At 33.1% G+C, this 14,787-nt stretch overlaps 1 protein-coding gene across 1 annotated transcript; it reads right to left on the bottom strand.

The window, feature by feature from the left end:
- Positions 1 to 146: 146 nt before the first annotated feature.
- LOC121190542 (regulatory factor X-associated protein) lies at positions 147 to 3,326 on the bottom strand. Its single transcript, XM_041051350.1, has 4 exons — positions 3,268 to 3,326; positions 2,624 to 3,054; positions 2,259 to 2,369; positions 147 to 1,244 (listed from the first exon to the last, which is right to left on the bottom strand). Exons 2-4 carry the CDS (start codon positions 3,050 to 3,052, stop codon positions 1,140 to 1,142), a joined length of 645 nt encoding a protein of 214 aa, XP_040907284.1. The 5' UTR covers positions 3,053 to 3,054; positions 3,268 to 3,326; the 3' UTR covers positions 147 to 1,139.
- Between the last annotated feature and the right edge of the window lie 11,461 nt (positions 3,327 to 14,787).

Here is a 14,787-nt window from a genome sequence, read left to right as displayed (position 1 = left end):
GTTATAAATGTTATTCCAGTATGTATTGTATTTCCAAGCATTGACTAATGTTTGACTTCTCGTACTGGTTGCTTTTTCCTTGTTCCATTAAAGTTGTTTTTTCAAAGCATCACATTGAAAAATAAAAAGTGGGAGATTTCTCAATGTTAGCATCATAATACTTTAGTCTCATCTTCACAATAGGGGACATACACATCAGCTTAAAGACACAGGAACAACATACAGTACACAAACTCTCCCTGCCACTTTACAACATGAATACAACCAAACTAGCACACCCAATGTACAGACAGGTGACAAACTAAAGGAAAAACAAAGTGTCTTGGTAAGGTCTTGGGCCAACGCTTTACAGGTCTCTGGAACTCCACTGGAGGGATCGAACAGCATCCAGCATTTGTTATGCTTCTCCACTCATTTATTGAGGTTTTTCCTTTAATGTGTCACCTGTCTGTACATCACACCAAACCTCATTTGTGTTGCTCTTTGTTTAAAGTTATAATTTACTGTTTGTTCAAGTTTCAGATAAACAGGGATATAACATTTTGTGTTAAACACAAGTCCAGAAAGCCCCACTTGACTAAAAAGAGGCTACAGACATGCATTACACATTTTGATTGTCACATGTAACAACACTTCATGTTTGAAGGAAAGATTAATTCCTTAGGAGAAAGTGAAAAGTATTACACAATTAACAATAAAACAAAGACACTAGTCTTGTATTTCTTTTTTCACACTGAAAGACAGGAGGATCAAACTGAGCTCAGGATTATTTTGGCAAGAACTAAGTCTTCAACATCTGAACAACTCTGATAATGCCTTCATTATTGTTGTCAGATGAGGAAAGATAACTAACAGAAGGAGTGGGTCTGAGGGTGTAACTAAAATGTAAATCTATCATTAAATGTGAAATGTCTTGTATTTATGAAATCATATTTCCTAGACAGCACCAGACATGGTTTGATTACATGGATTTAGATCATGTGAGACAGTTCAGTCCACATGTCTCACTACAGCTTCAGCCTGTCAGACTGACTGTTGAGATCCATGTTAACAGTGTATGGTTATGATGTACTGATGCATCAAGTGCCAGTGCTCGCTATACATCATAAATAATTAGAAAAAACATTCACCAGCCGATGTCAGCAACCCTGGAACTGCTGCTGTGATTGGCTGCGACTCTGTGTGGCCAGGAGCTGCTGCTGCTGCTGCAGGAAACTGATCACCTCTGGACTCCTGAGCAGTGACTGAATGACACATATTCAAACTTCAGTGCAAAACGCAACAACAAATATTTCTGTAGATACAAAGTTTTTTTTGTCTTTTTTGTGCCTATGTGGGGAAGAGAAAGCCTGGTGCCAAATTTTCTCTATAGATTAAAAACCTCCCAGTATGTGTGGAAGGGCACAAGAAACACAATGGCTGTCAAACCTGTTCATTTACATACTGAGCAGATGGATGCTATTAATTTGGACAATGTTCAGCCATGCTATACGTGCTCTAGTCTTGCTACTGCACAAGGCAACATTAAAGGTTCCCATTAAAGATAAAAAAAAGAAAGATAAAACTGTGAAAAAAAGGAAGGACAGTCATGTACACATGGGTGACATATTAAAGAAAAAAAACTTGAATAAACAAGAGGAAGAAAAATAAGCAATGCAAATGCTTTCTTTCAAATAGGCCCATTTTCCTGGCATGATTGGTTCCAGTCCTTTAAAGGAAAGGGGCCACCGAATAGTTAGATGTAGGGCTGAACGATTTCGGAAAATAATCTAACTGCGATTTTTCTTTACTTATACTGCCATTGCGATTTAATATGCTATTATTTTTTTAAAGCTCTTTATGTTCTGTATTATTCAACAACAACAATAAGCAATAAATCACTGTAGTGTGACCAAAACAATATTTACATATTTTAAACATTACTTATTCCGCTACTTTCTCTTTTCGTTTTTCTTTTTTTGCGTAACCCCGGTATGGCCACCTGGCTAAAATATGTGCGCTTGTCCAAATGTATTTATTAAAGCAGTGAACCCAGGCTTGGTCATCGTACTGGGGGGCAATGTTATCACAAACACAATTAATCGTTCAGCCCTAGTTAGATGAGTATGAAAATGATATGAATCATATGGTATGCAACACGAACCGTTCTGGGGGTTCATGGTAACCTCGGAAGACGCTTGATGCTGTTTTTTTTCTTTAGTTTGTCACCCTTGTGTAGCTGCATTACAGCACTATCAGTGTGACCAGCTGTGACTTACCAGTCTCTTCTGGTTGAGGACCTGTTCTATCAGGGAGGGTCTGGCTGGCCGGTCCCCCATGGCACCGAGACGTTGTTTGTTCACAGACACAGGCCGCTCCTCTGAGTTTTCCTGATCATCACATAACAATAAACATGTGAAAAAAACCAAGCACTTGACTTTGAGAGTTTTGTTTTTATAGTGAGTCAGTAAAGTTTAGGAGAACAGATGTAAGTAACCACATGCGCCAACGAATTTAGCCCTGACAGCGTAAACTTCGCTGTAAGCTGCGGTTATACCTCTTTCTATGGGATGTCTCCACCACATCATGATGGGTTCAAATAAAAGCCTCGAACGCTGAAAGTATCTACGAAGCTTAAACTTACATCAAGTTTTCCACTGGACATGGCCTGGTCACTCTTCTTCTTCTTGTACTTGTCTTTGTACATCTTGTTGCGGTGTTTCTTGCACATCCACGGTTTCCTCTGCTTGGCCACCTGCGTTGTGGTCTCCGTGCATCCCTCGTAGGTGCACTGTTTGGGAGCGTTGTCGCCCTCCGAGGTCTCCTCGTCGTTGAGCTCCTCCGGGCTGGCGGCACTGTCTCTGGGATCCGAAGTGTCCAGGACGTCGCTCTCCTCGTCCGCATCATCCATGTCGTAGGAGGCGACGTTGTTCTCTGGTTCGTGCGGCGTTAACACATTTCGGCTGTCGACTACTCCGCCCTTACCCACGTAGTACCGCTGTCCGTCTTTCATGAGCAGGAGGGTTGAGTCTTTGTCTTTGTTTGCTGATGCTGAATTGTCATCTTCGCTCATGACTGTGGTGAACAAAAACACTGCATGAGCCGCAAGCAAGCTAGCTTTTAGCTAGCTACCACCGCTTTGAAGTCTGCTCACGTTAGCCAATACACGAATTCGCTGACATATCCACACCTAGGTTTCTATAACAGTAAGTGTTTAGCTACTTTATGAAGGCGGTATGTCGTAAATATACTATGATCTGGGGAATAAATTTTATGACTTCTAGCTACCTTGATTCTCCCGTGGGTTACTGCTCTGGTTGCATTTCGACGAGGACTTTCTTCTTCGCTGCTTTGGATATAGCAAAGTGGGATCAGAACACAGTGCTCGAGTAGGACATCTGGTGGTCAATAAAAGTGAAGTGCAATCAAGATGTGTAATTTATTGGTCCATGGATTGATTGGGATTTGATTCGCCATACACATTCTTGTTCGACTACACAACATGTTTGTATGGTTTCAAGCTGACACAATAAAATACATATAATAAATATATATGTTAAATACATAGGCTATATTATTTGACGTCTGATTGTTGTAGGAAACAGCAATATACTTGGCCTGATATTTTGTGTTATGAATCGTAAGCTATCCTAAAACAAGTCTAAATAGTCCATAGCTTAAAAGATGTTGAATACTGGCTGTTCAGTCCCCAGATGGCAAATATGATCTCATTCCAAATGTCTAATTCATGAGCTAAATAACACGCAGCTCTATGACGGGAATCGAACCCGTTACATTGTTGCAAAACAACTAAACCAATGGCAGGGTTTCGTTACCGAATGATACCGATACCTGACTTTTTTGGCCGATTTTGACGCCTTACTATAGTATGACGTTTTTTATCACATTTTGAGGCAAAAAAAAAAGTTTGACTTTTTTTGGCCGATTTTGACGCCTTACTATACTATAACGTTTTTTATGACGTTTTGAGGAAAAAAAAAATTTTGACTTTTTTTGCCCGAAAAAAACTCCTTACAATACTATGGCGTTTTTTATGAGATTTTGAGGCAAAAATTTTTTTTGACAAAGTACAGAAAAGTCAAAAAAAATTTTGACTTTTTTTGCCCGATTTTGACGCCTTACTATACTGTGACGTTTTTTATGACTTTTTGAGGTCAAAAGCAATTTTGACTTTTTTTGTCCGATTTTGACGCCTTACTATATTATGACATTTTTTATGACTTTTTGAGGTGAAAAAAAATTTTGACATTTTTTGCCCGATTTTGACGCCTTACTATACTATGATGTTTTTTATGACTTTTTGAGGTGAAAAAAAATTTTGACATTTTTTGCCCGATTTTGACGCCTTACTATACTATGACGTTTTTTATGACTTTTTGAGGTCAAAAAAAATGTTGACTTTTTTTGACCGAAAAAAACGCCTTACTATACTATGACGTTTTTTATGACTTTTTGAGGTCAAAAATTTTTTTGACTTTTTTTGCCCGAAAAAAACGCCTTACTATACTATGACGTTTTTTATGACTTTTTGAGGTCCAAAAAAATTTTGACTTTTTTTGCCCAAAAAAAACGCCTTACTATACTATGACGTTTTTTATGACTTTTTGAGGTCCAAAAAAATGTTGACTTTTTTTGCCCGAAAAAAACGCCTTACTATACTATGACGTTTTTTATGACTTTTTGAGGTCCAAAAAAATGTTGACTTTTTTTGCCCGATTTTGACGCCTTACTATACTATGACGTTTTTTATGACTTTTTGAGGTCCAAAAAAATGTTGATTTTTTTTGCCCGAAAAAAACGCCTTACTATACTATGACGTTTTTTATGACTTTTTGAGGTCCAAAAAAATTTTGACTTTTTTTGCCCGAAAAAAACGCCTTACTATACTATGACGTTTTTTATGACTTTTTGAGGTCCAAAAAAATTTTGACTTTTTTTGCCCGATTTTGACGCCTTACTATACTATGATGTTTTTTATGACTTTTTGAGGTCCAAAAAAATTTTGACTTTTTTTGCCCGAAAAAAACGCCTTACTATACTATGACGTTTTTTATGACTTTTTGAGGTCAAAAATTTTTTTGACTTTTTTTGCCCGAAAAAAACGCCTTACTATACTATGACGTTTTTTATGACTTTTTGAGGTCCAAAAAAATTTTGACTTTTTTTGCCCAAAAAAAACGCCTTACTATACTATGACGTTTTTTATGACTTTTTGAGGTCCAAAAAAATGTTGACTTTTTTTGCCCGAAAAAAACGCCTTACTATACTATGACGTTTTTTATGACTTTTTGAGGTCCAAAAAAATGTTGACTTTTTTTGCCCGAAAAAAACGCCTTACTATACTATGACGTTTTTTATGACTTTTTGAGGTCCAAAAAAATGTTGACTTTTTTTGCCCGATTTTGACGCCTTACTATACTATGACGTTTTTTATGACTTTTTGAGGTCCAAAAAAATGTTGACTTTTTTTGCCCGAAAAAAACGCCTTACTATACTATGACGTTTTTTATGACTTTTTGAGGTCCAAAAAAATTTTGACTTTTTTTGCCCGAAAAAAACGCCTTACTATACTATGACGTTTTTTATGACTTTTTGAGGTCCAAAAAAATTTTGACTTTTTTTGCCCGATTTTGACGCCTTACTATACTATGATGTTTTTTATGACTTTTTGAGGTCCAAAAAAATGTTGACTTTTTTTGCCCGAAAAAAACGCCTTACTATACTATGACGTTTTTTATGACTTTTTGAGGTCCAAAAAAATGTTGACTTTTTTTGCCCGAAAAAAACGCCTTACTATACTATGACGTTTTTTATGACTTTTTGAGGTCCAAAAAAATGTTGACTTTTTTTGCCCGATTTTGACGCCTTACTATACTATGACGTTTTTTATGACTTTTTGAGGTCCAAAAAAATGTTGACTTTTTTTGCCCGAAAAAAACGCCTTACTATACTATGACGTTTTTTATGACTTTTTGAGGTCCAAAAAAATTTTGACTTTTTTTGCCCGATTTTGACGCCTTACTATACTATGATGTTTTTTATGACTTTTTGAGGTCCAAAAAAATGTTGACTTTTTTTGCCCGAAAAAAACGCCTTACTATACTATGACGTTTTTTATGACTTTTTGAGGTCAAAAATTTTTTTGACTTTTTTTGCCCGAAAAAAACGCCTTACTATACTATGACGTTTTTTATGACTTTTTGAGGTCCCAAAAAATTTTGACTTTTGTTGCCCAAAAAAAACGCCTTACTATACTATGACGTTTTTTATGACTTTTTGAGGTCCAAAAAAATTTTGACTTTTTTTGCCCAAAAAAAATGCCTTACTATACTATGACGTTTTTTATGACTTTTTGAGGTCCAAAAAAATGTTGACTTTTTTTGCCCGAAAAAAACGCCTTACTATACTATGACGTTTTTCATGACTTTTTGAGGTCCAAAAAAATGTTGACTTTTTTTGCCCGATTTTGACGCCTTACTATACTATGACGTTTTTTATGACTTTTTGAGGTCCAAAAAAATGTTGACTTTTTTTGCCCGAAAAAAACGCCTTACTATACTATGACGTTTTTTATGACTTTTTGAGGTCCAAAAAAATTTTGACTTTTGTTGCCCAAAAAAAACGCCTTACTATACTATGACGTTTTTTATGACTTTTTGAGGTCCAAAAAAATTTTGACTTTTTTTGCCCAAAAAAAATGCCTTACTATACTATGACGTTTTTTATGACTTTTTGAGGTCCAAAAAAATGTTGACTTTTTTTGCCCGAAAAAAACGCCTTACTATACTATGACGTTTTTCATGACTTTTTGAGGTCCAAAAAAATGTTGACTTTTTTTGCCCGATTTTGACGCCTTACTATACTATGACGTTTTTTATGACTTTTTGAGGTCCAAAAAAATGTTGACTTTTTTTGCCCGAAAAAAACGCCTTACTATACTATGACGTTTTTTATGACTTTTTGAGGTCCAAAAAAATTTTGACTTTTTTTGCCCGAAAAAAACGCCTTACTATACTATGACGTTTTTTATGACTTTTTGAGGTCCAAAAAAATTTTGACTTTTTTTGCCCGATTTTGACGCCTTACTATACTATGATGTTTTTTATGACTTTTTGAGGTCCAAAAAAATGTTGACTTTTTTTGCCCGAAAAAAACGCCTTACTATACTATGACGTTTTTTATGACTTTTTGAGGACAAAAATTTTTTTGACTTTTTTTGCCCGAAAAAAACGCCTTACTATACTATGACGTTTTTTATGACTTTTTGAGGTCCAAAAAAATGTTGACTTTTTTTGCCCGATTTTGACGCCTTACTATACTATGACGTTTTTTATGACTTTTTGAGGTCCAAAAAAATGTTGACTTTTTTTGCCCGAAAAAAACGCCTTACTATACTATGACGTTTTTTATGACTTTTTGAGGTCAAAAATTTTTTTGACTTTTTTTGCCCGAAAAAAACGCCTTACTATACTATGACGTTTTTTATGACTTTTTGAGGTCAAAAATTTTTTTGACTTTTTTTGCCCGAAAAAAACGCCTTACTATACTATGACGTTTTTTATGACTTTTTGAGGTCAAAAATTTTTTTGACTTTTTTTGCCCGAAAAAAACGCCTTACTATACTATGACGTTTTTTATGACTTTTTGAGGTCCAAAAAAATGTTGACTTTTTTTGCCCGAAAAAAACGCCTTACTATACTATGACGTTTTTTATGACTTTTTGAGGTAAAAAAAAATGTTGACTTTTTTTGCCCGAAAAAAACGCCTTACTATACTATGACGTTTTTTATGACTTTTTGAGGTAAAAAAAAATGTTGACTTTTTTTGTCCGATTTTGACGCCTTACTATACTATGACGTTTTTTGTGACTTTTTGAGGTCCAAAAAAATTTTGACTTTTTATGCCAGAAAAAAACGCCTTACTATACTATGACGTTTTTTATGACTTTTTGAGGTCCAAAAAAATTTTGACTTTTTTTGCCCGATTTTGACGCCTTACTATACTATGACATTTTTTATGACTTTTTGAGGTCCAAAAAAATGTTGACTTTTTTTGCCCGAAAAAAACGCCTTACTATACTATGACGTTTTTTATGACTTTTTGAGGTCAAAAATTTTTTTGACTTTTTTTGCCCGAAAAAAACGCCTTACTATACTATGACGTTTTTTATGACTTTTTGAGGTCCAAAAAAGTTTTGACTTTTTTTGCCCGAAAAAAACGCCTTACTATACTATGACGTTTTTTATGATTTTTTGAGGTCAAAAAAAATTTTGACTTTTTTTGCCCGAAAAAAACGCCTTACTATACTATGACGTTTTTTGACTTTTTGAGGTAAAAAAAAATGTTGACTTTTTTTGCCCGAAAAAAACGCCTTACTATACTATGACGTTTTTTATGACTTTTTGAGGTCCAAAAAAATTTTGACTTTTTTTGCCCGATTTTGACGCCTTACTATACTATGATGTTTTTTATGACTTTTTGAGGTCCAAAAAAATTTTGACTTTTTTTGCCCGAAAAAAACGCCTTACTATACTATGACGTTTTTTATGACTTTTTGAGGTAAAAAAAAATTTTGACTTTTTTTGCCCGAAAAAAACGCCTTACTATACTATGACGTTTTTTATGACTTTTTGAGGTCAAAAAAAATTTTGACTTTTTTTGCCCGATTTTGACGCCTTACTATACTATGATGTTTTTTATGACTTTTTGAGGTCCAAAAAAAATTTTGACTTTTTTGCCCGAAAAAAACGCCTTACTATACTATGACGTTTTTTATGACTTTTTGAGGTCAAAAATTTTTTTGACTTTTTTTGCCCGAAAAAAACGCCTTACTATACTATGACGTTTTTTATGACTTTTTGAGGTCAAAAATTTTTTTGACTTTTTTTGCCCGATTTTGACGCCTTACTATACTATGACGTTTTTTATGACTTTTTGAGGTCCAAAAAATTTTTGACTTTTTTTGCCCGAAAAAAACGCCTCACCATACTATGACGTTTTTTATGACTTTTTGAGGTCAAAATTTTTTGACTTTTTTTGCCCGAAAAAAACGCCTTACTATACTATGACGTTTTTTATGACTTTTTGAGGTCCAAAAAAATGTTGACTTTTTTTGCCCGAAAAAAACGCCTTACTATACTATGACGTTTTTTATGACTTTTTGAGGTCCAAAATTTTTTTGACTTTTTTTGCCCGATTTTGACGCCTTACTATACTATGACGTTTTTTATGACTTTTTGAGGTAAAAAAAAAAAGTTGAATTTTTTTGCCCGAAAAAAACTCCTACTATACTATGACGTTTTTTATGACTTTTTGAGGTCAAAAAAAAAATTGACTTTTTTTGCCCGAAAAAAACGCCTTACTATACTATGACGTTTTTTATGACTTTTTGAGGTCCAAAAAAATTTGGACTTTTTTTGCCCGAAAAAAACGCCTTACTATACTATGACGTTTTTTATGACTTTTTGAGGTCCAAAAAAATGTTGACTTTTTTTGCCCGATTTTGACGCCTTACTATACTGTGACGTTTTTTATGACTTTTTGAGGTCAAAAAAAATTGTGACTTTTTTTACCCGATTTTGACGCCTTACTATACTATGACGTTTTTTATGACTTTTTGAGGTCCAAAAAAATGTTGACTTTTTTTGCCCGAAAAAAACGCCTTACTATACTATGACGTTTTTTATGACATTTTGAGGTCCAAAAAAATGTTGACTTTTTTTGCCCCGAAAAAAACGCCTTACTATACTATGACGTTTTTTATGACTTTTTGAGGTCCAAAAAAATGTTGACTTTTTTTGCCCGAAAAAAACGCCTTACTATACTATGACGTTTTTTATGACTTTTTGAGGTCCAAAAAAATTTTGACTTTTTTTGCCCGATTTTGACGCCTTACTATACTATGATGTTTTTTATGACTTTTTGAGGTCCAAAAAAATGTTGACTTTTTTTGCCCGAAAAAAACGCCTTACTATACTATGACGTTTTTTATGACTTTTTGAGGACAAAAATTTTTTTGACTTTTTTTGCCCGAAAAAAACGCCTTACTATACTATGACGTTTTTTATGACTTTTTGAGGTCCAAAAAAATGTTGACTTTTTTTGCCCGATTTTGACGCCTTACTATACTATGACGTTTTTTATGACTTTTTGAGGTCCAAAAAAATGTTGACTTTTTTTGCCCGAAAAAAACGCCTTACTATACTATGACGTTTTTTATGACTTTTTGAGGTCAAAAATTTTTTTGACTTTTTTTGCCCGAAAAAAACGCCTTACTATACTATGACGTTTTTTATGACTTTTTGAGGTCAAAATTTTTTTTGACTTTTTTTGCCCGAAAAAAACGCCTTACTATACTATGACGTTTTTTATGACTTTTTGAGGTCAAAAATTTTTTTGACTTTTTTTGCCCGAAAAAAACGCCTTACTATACTATGACGTTTTTTATGACTTTTTGAGGTCCAAAAAAATGTTGACTTTTTTTGCCCGAAAAAAACGCCTTACTATACTATGACGTTTTTTATGACTTTTTGAGGTCCAAAAAAATGTTGACTTTTTTTGCCCGATTTTGACGCCTTACTATACTATGACGTTTTTTATGACTTTTTGAGGTCCAAAAAAATGTTGATTTTTTTTGCCCGAAAAAAACGCCTTACTATACTATGACGTTTTTTATGACTTTTTGAGGTCCAAAAAAATTTTGACTTTTTTTGCCCGAAAAAAACGCCTTACTATACTATGACGTTTTTTATGACTTTTTGAGGTCCAAAAAAATTTTGACTTTTTTTGCCCGATTTTGACGCCTTACTATACTATGATGTTTTTTATGACTTTTTGAGGTCCAAAAAAATTTTGACTTTTTTTGCCCGAAAAAAACGCCTTACTATACTATGACGTTTTTTATGACTTTTTGAGGTCCAAAAAAATGTTGACTTTTTTTGCCCGAAAAAAACGCCTTACTATACTATGACGTTTTTTATGACTTTTTGAGGTCCAAAAAAATTTTGACTTTTTTTGCCCGATTTTGACGCCTTACTATACTATGATGTTTTTTATGACTTTTTGAGGTCCAAAAAAATGTTGACTTTTTTTGCCCGAAAAAAACGCCTTACTATACTATGACGTTTTTTATGACTTTTTGAGGTCCAAAAAAATGTTGACTTTTTTTGCCCGAAAAAAACGCCTTACTATACTATGACGTTTTTTATGACTTTTTGAGGTCCAAAAAAATGTTGACTTTTTTTGCCCGATTTTGACGCCTTACTATACTATGACGTTTTTTATGACTTTTTGAGGTCCAAAAAAATGTTGACTTTTTTTGCCCGAAAAAAACGCCTTACTATACTATGACGTTTTTTATGACTTTTTGAGGTCCAAAAAAATTTTGACTTTTTTTGCCCGAAAAAAACGCCTTACTATACTATGACGTTTTTTATGACTTTTTGAGGTCCAAAAAAATTTTGACTTTTTTTGCCCGATTTTGACGCCTTACTATACTATGATGTTTTTTATGACTTTTTGAGGTCCAAAAAAATGTTGACTTTTTTTGCCCGAAAAAAACGCCTTACTATACTATGACGTTTTTTATGACTTTTTGAGGTCAAAAATTTTTTTGACTTTTTTTGCCCGAAAAAAACGCCTTACTATACTATGACGTTTTTTATGACTTTTTGAGGTCCAAAAAAATTTTGACTTTTGTTGCCCGAAAAAAACGCCTTACTATACTATGACGTTTTTTATGACTTTTTGAGGTCCAAAAAAATTTTGACTTTTTTTGCCCAAAAAAAATGCCTTACTATACTATGACGTTTTTTATGACTTTTTGAGGTCCAAAAAAATGTTGACTTTTTTTGCCCGAAAAAAACGCCTTACTATACTATGACGTTTTTCATGACTTTTTGAGGTCCAAAAAAATGTTGACTTTTTTTGCCCGATTTTGACGCCTTACTATACTATGACGTTTTTTATGACTTTTTGAGGTCCAAAAAAATGTTGACTTTTTTTGCCCGAAAAAAACGCCTTACTATACTATGACGTTTTTTATGACTTTTTGAGGTCCAAAAAAATTTTGACTTTTGTTGCCCAAAAAAAACGCCTTACTATACTATGACGTTTTTTATGACTTTTTGAGGTCCAAAAAAATTTTGACTTTTTTTGCCCAAAAAAAATGCCTTACTATACTATGACGTTTTTTATGACTTTTTGAGGTCCAAAAAAATGTTGACTTTTTTTGCCCGAAAAAAACGCCTTACTATACTATGACGTTTTTCATGACTTTTTGAGGTCCAAAAAAATGTTGACTTTTTTTGCCCGATTTTGACGCCTTACTATACTATGACGTTTTTTATGACTTTTTGAGGTCCAAAAAAATGTTGACTTTTTTTGCCCGAAAAAAACGCCTTACTATACTATGACGTTTTTTATGACTTTTTGAGGTCCAAAAAAATTTTGACTTTTTTTGCCCGAAAAAAACGCCTTACTATACTATGACGTTTTTTATGACTTTTTGAGGTCCAAAAAAATTTTGACTTTTTTTGCCCGATTTTGACGCCTTACTATACTATGATGTTTTTTATGACTTTTTGAGGTCCAAAAAAATGTTGACTTTTTTTGCCCGAAAAAAACGCCTTACTATACTATGACGTTTTTTATGACTTTTTGAGGACAAAAATTTTTTTGACTTTTTTTGCCCGAAAAAAACGCCTTACTATACTATGACGTTTTTTATGACTTTTTGAGGTCCAAAAAAATGTTGACTTTTTTTGCCCGATTTTGACGCCTTACTATACTATGACGTTTTTTATGACTTTTTGAGGTCCAAAAAAATGTTGACTTTTTTTGCCCGAAAAAAACGCCTTACTATACTATGACGTTTTTTATGACTTTTTGAGGTCAAAAATTTTTTTGACTTTTTTTGCCCGAAAAAAACGCCTTACTATACTATGACGTTTTTTATGACTTTTTGAGGTCAAAAATTTTTTTGACTTTTTTTGCCCGAAAAAAACGCCTTACTATACTATGACGTTTTTTATGACTTTTTGAGGTCAAAATTTTTTTTGACTTTTTTTGCCCGAAAAAAACGCCTTACTATACTATGACGTTTTTTATGACTTTTTGAGGTCCAAAAAAATGTTGACTTTTTTTGCCCGAAAAAAACGCCTTACTATACTATGACGTTTTTTATGACTTTTTGAGGTAAAAAAAAATGTTGACTTTTTTTGTCCGATTTTGACGCCTTACTATACTATGACGTTTTTTGTGACTTTTTGAGGTCCAAAAAAATTTTGACTTTTTATGCCAGAAAAAAAACGCCTTACTATACTATGACGTTTTTTATGACTTTTTGAGGTCCAAAAAAATTTTGACTTTTTTTGCCCGATTTTGACGCCTTACTATACTATGACATTTTTTATGACTTTTTGAGGTCCAAAAAAATGTTGACTTTTTTTGCCCGAAAAAAACGCCTTACTATACTATGACGTTTTTTATGACTTTTTGAGGTCAAAAATTTTTTTGACTTTTTTTGCCCGAAAAAAACGCCTTACTATACTATGACGTTTTTTATGACTTTTTGAGGTCCAAAAAAATTTTGACTTTTTTTGCCCGAAAAAAACGCCTTACTATACTATGACGTTTTTTATGATTTTTTGAGGTCAAAAAAAATTTTGACTTTTTTTGCCCGAAAAAAACGCCTTACTATACTATGACGTTTTTTGACTTTTTGAGGTAAAAAAAAATGTTGACTTTTTTTGCCCGAAAAAAACGCCTTACTATACTATGACGTTTTTTATGACTTTTTGAGGTCCAAAAAAATTTTGACTTTTTTTGCCCGATTTTGACGCCTTACTATACTATGATGTTTTTTATGACTTTTTGAGGTCCAAAAAAATTTTGACTTTTTTTGCCCGAAAAAAACGCCTTACTATACTATGACGTTTTTTATGACTTTTTGAGGTAAAAAAAAATTTTGACTTTTTTTGCCCGAAAAAAACGCCTTACTATACTATGACGTTTTTTATGACTTTTTGAGGTCAAAAAAAATTTTGACTTTTTTTGCCCGATTTTGACGCCTTACTATACTATGATGTTTTTTATGACTTTTTGAGGTCCAAAAAAAATTTTGACTTTTTTGCCCGAAAAAAACGCCTTACTATACTATGACGTTTTTTATGACTTTTTGAGGTCAAAAATTTTTTTGACTTTTTTTGCCCGAAAAAAACGCCTTACTATACTATGACGTTTTTTATGACTTTTTGAGGTCAAAAATTTTTTTGACTTTTTTTGCCCGATTTTGACGCCTTACTATACTATGACGTTTTTTATGACTTTTTGAGGTCCAAAAAAATTTTGACTTTTTTTGCCCGAAAAAAACGCCTCACCATACTATGACGTTTTTTATGACTTTTTGAGGTCAAAATTTTTTGACTTTTTTTGCCCGAAAAAAACGCCTTACTATACTATGACGTTTTTTATGACTTTTTGAGGTCCAAAAAAATGTTGACTTTTTTTGCCCGAAAAAAACGCCTTACTATAATATGACGTTTTTTATGACTTTTTGAGGTCCAAAATTTTTTTGACTTTTTTTGCCCGATTTTGACGCCTTACTATACTATGACGTTTTTTATGACTTTTTGAGGTAAAAAAAAAAAGTTGAATTTTTTTGCCCGAAAAAAACTCCTACTATACTATGACGTTTTTTATGACTTTTTGAGGTCAAAAAAAAAATTGACTTTTTTTGCCCGAAAAAAAACGCCTTACTATACTATGACGTTTTTTATGACTTTTTGA

Source organism: Toxotes jaculatrix, chromosome 12 (genome assembly GCF_017976425.1).
Source record: "Toxotes jaculatrix isolate fToxJac2 chromosome 12, fToxJac2.pri, whole genome shotgun sequence".
In the NCBI taxonomy this organism is placed as follows: domain Eukaryota; kingdom Metazoa; phylum Chordata; class Actinopteri; family Toxotidae; genus Toxotes; species Toxotes jaculatrix.
The sequence above is the reverse complement of the archived record's forward strand: the minus strand, read 5'-3'. Positions and strand labels throughout refer to the sequence as shown.

Bases quoted from the DNA above. Each gene is read 5' to 3' on its own strand.
- LOC121190542 (XM_041051350.1), bottom strand. From the start codon at position 3,052: ATGAGCGAAGATGACAATTCAGCATCAGCAAACAAAGACAAAGACTCA. The intron at 2,370-2,623 runs GTAAGTTTAAGC...TGTGATGATCAG, and splicing joins TGTCCAGTGGAAAACTTGAT to GAAAACTCAGAGGAGCGGCC. The intron at 1,245-2,258 runs GTAAGTCACAGC...TGTGTCATTCAG, and splicing joins TCCTCAACCAGAAGAGACTG to TCACTGCTCAGGAGTCCAGA.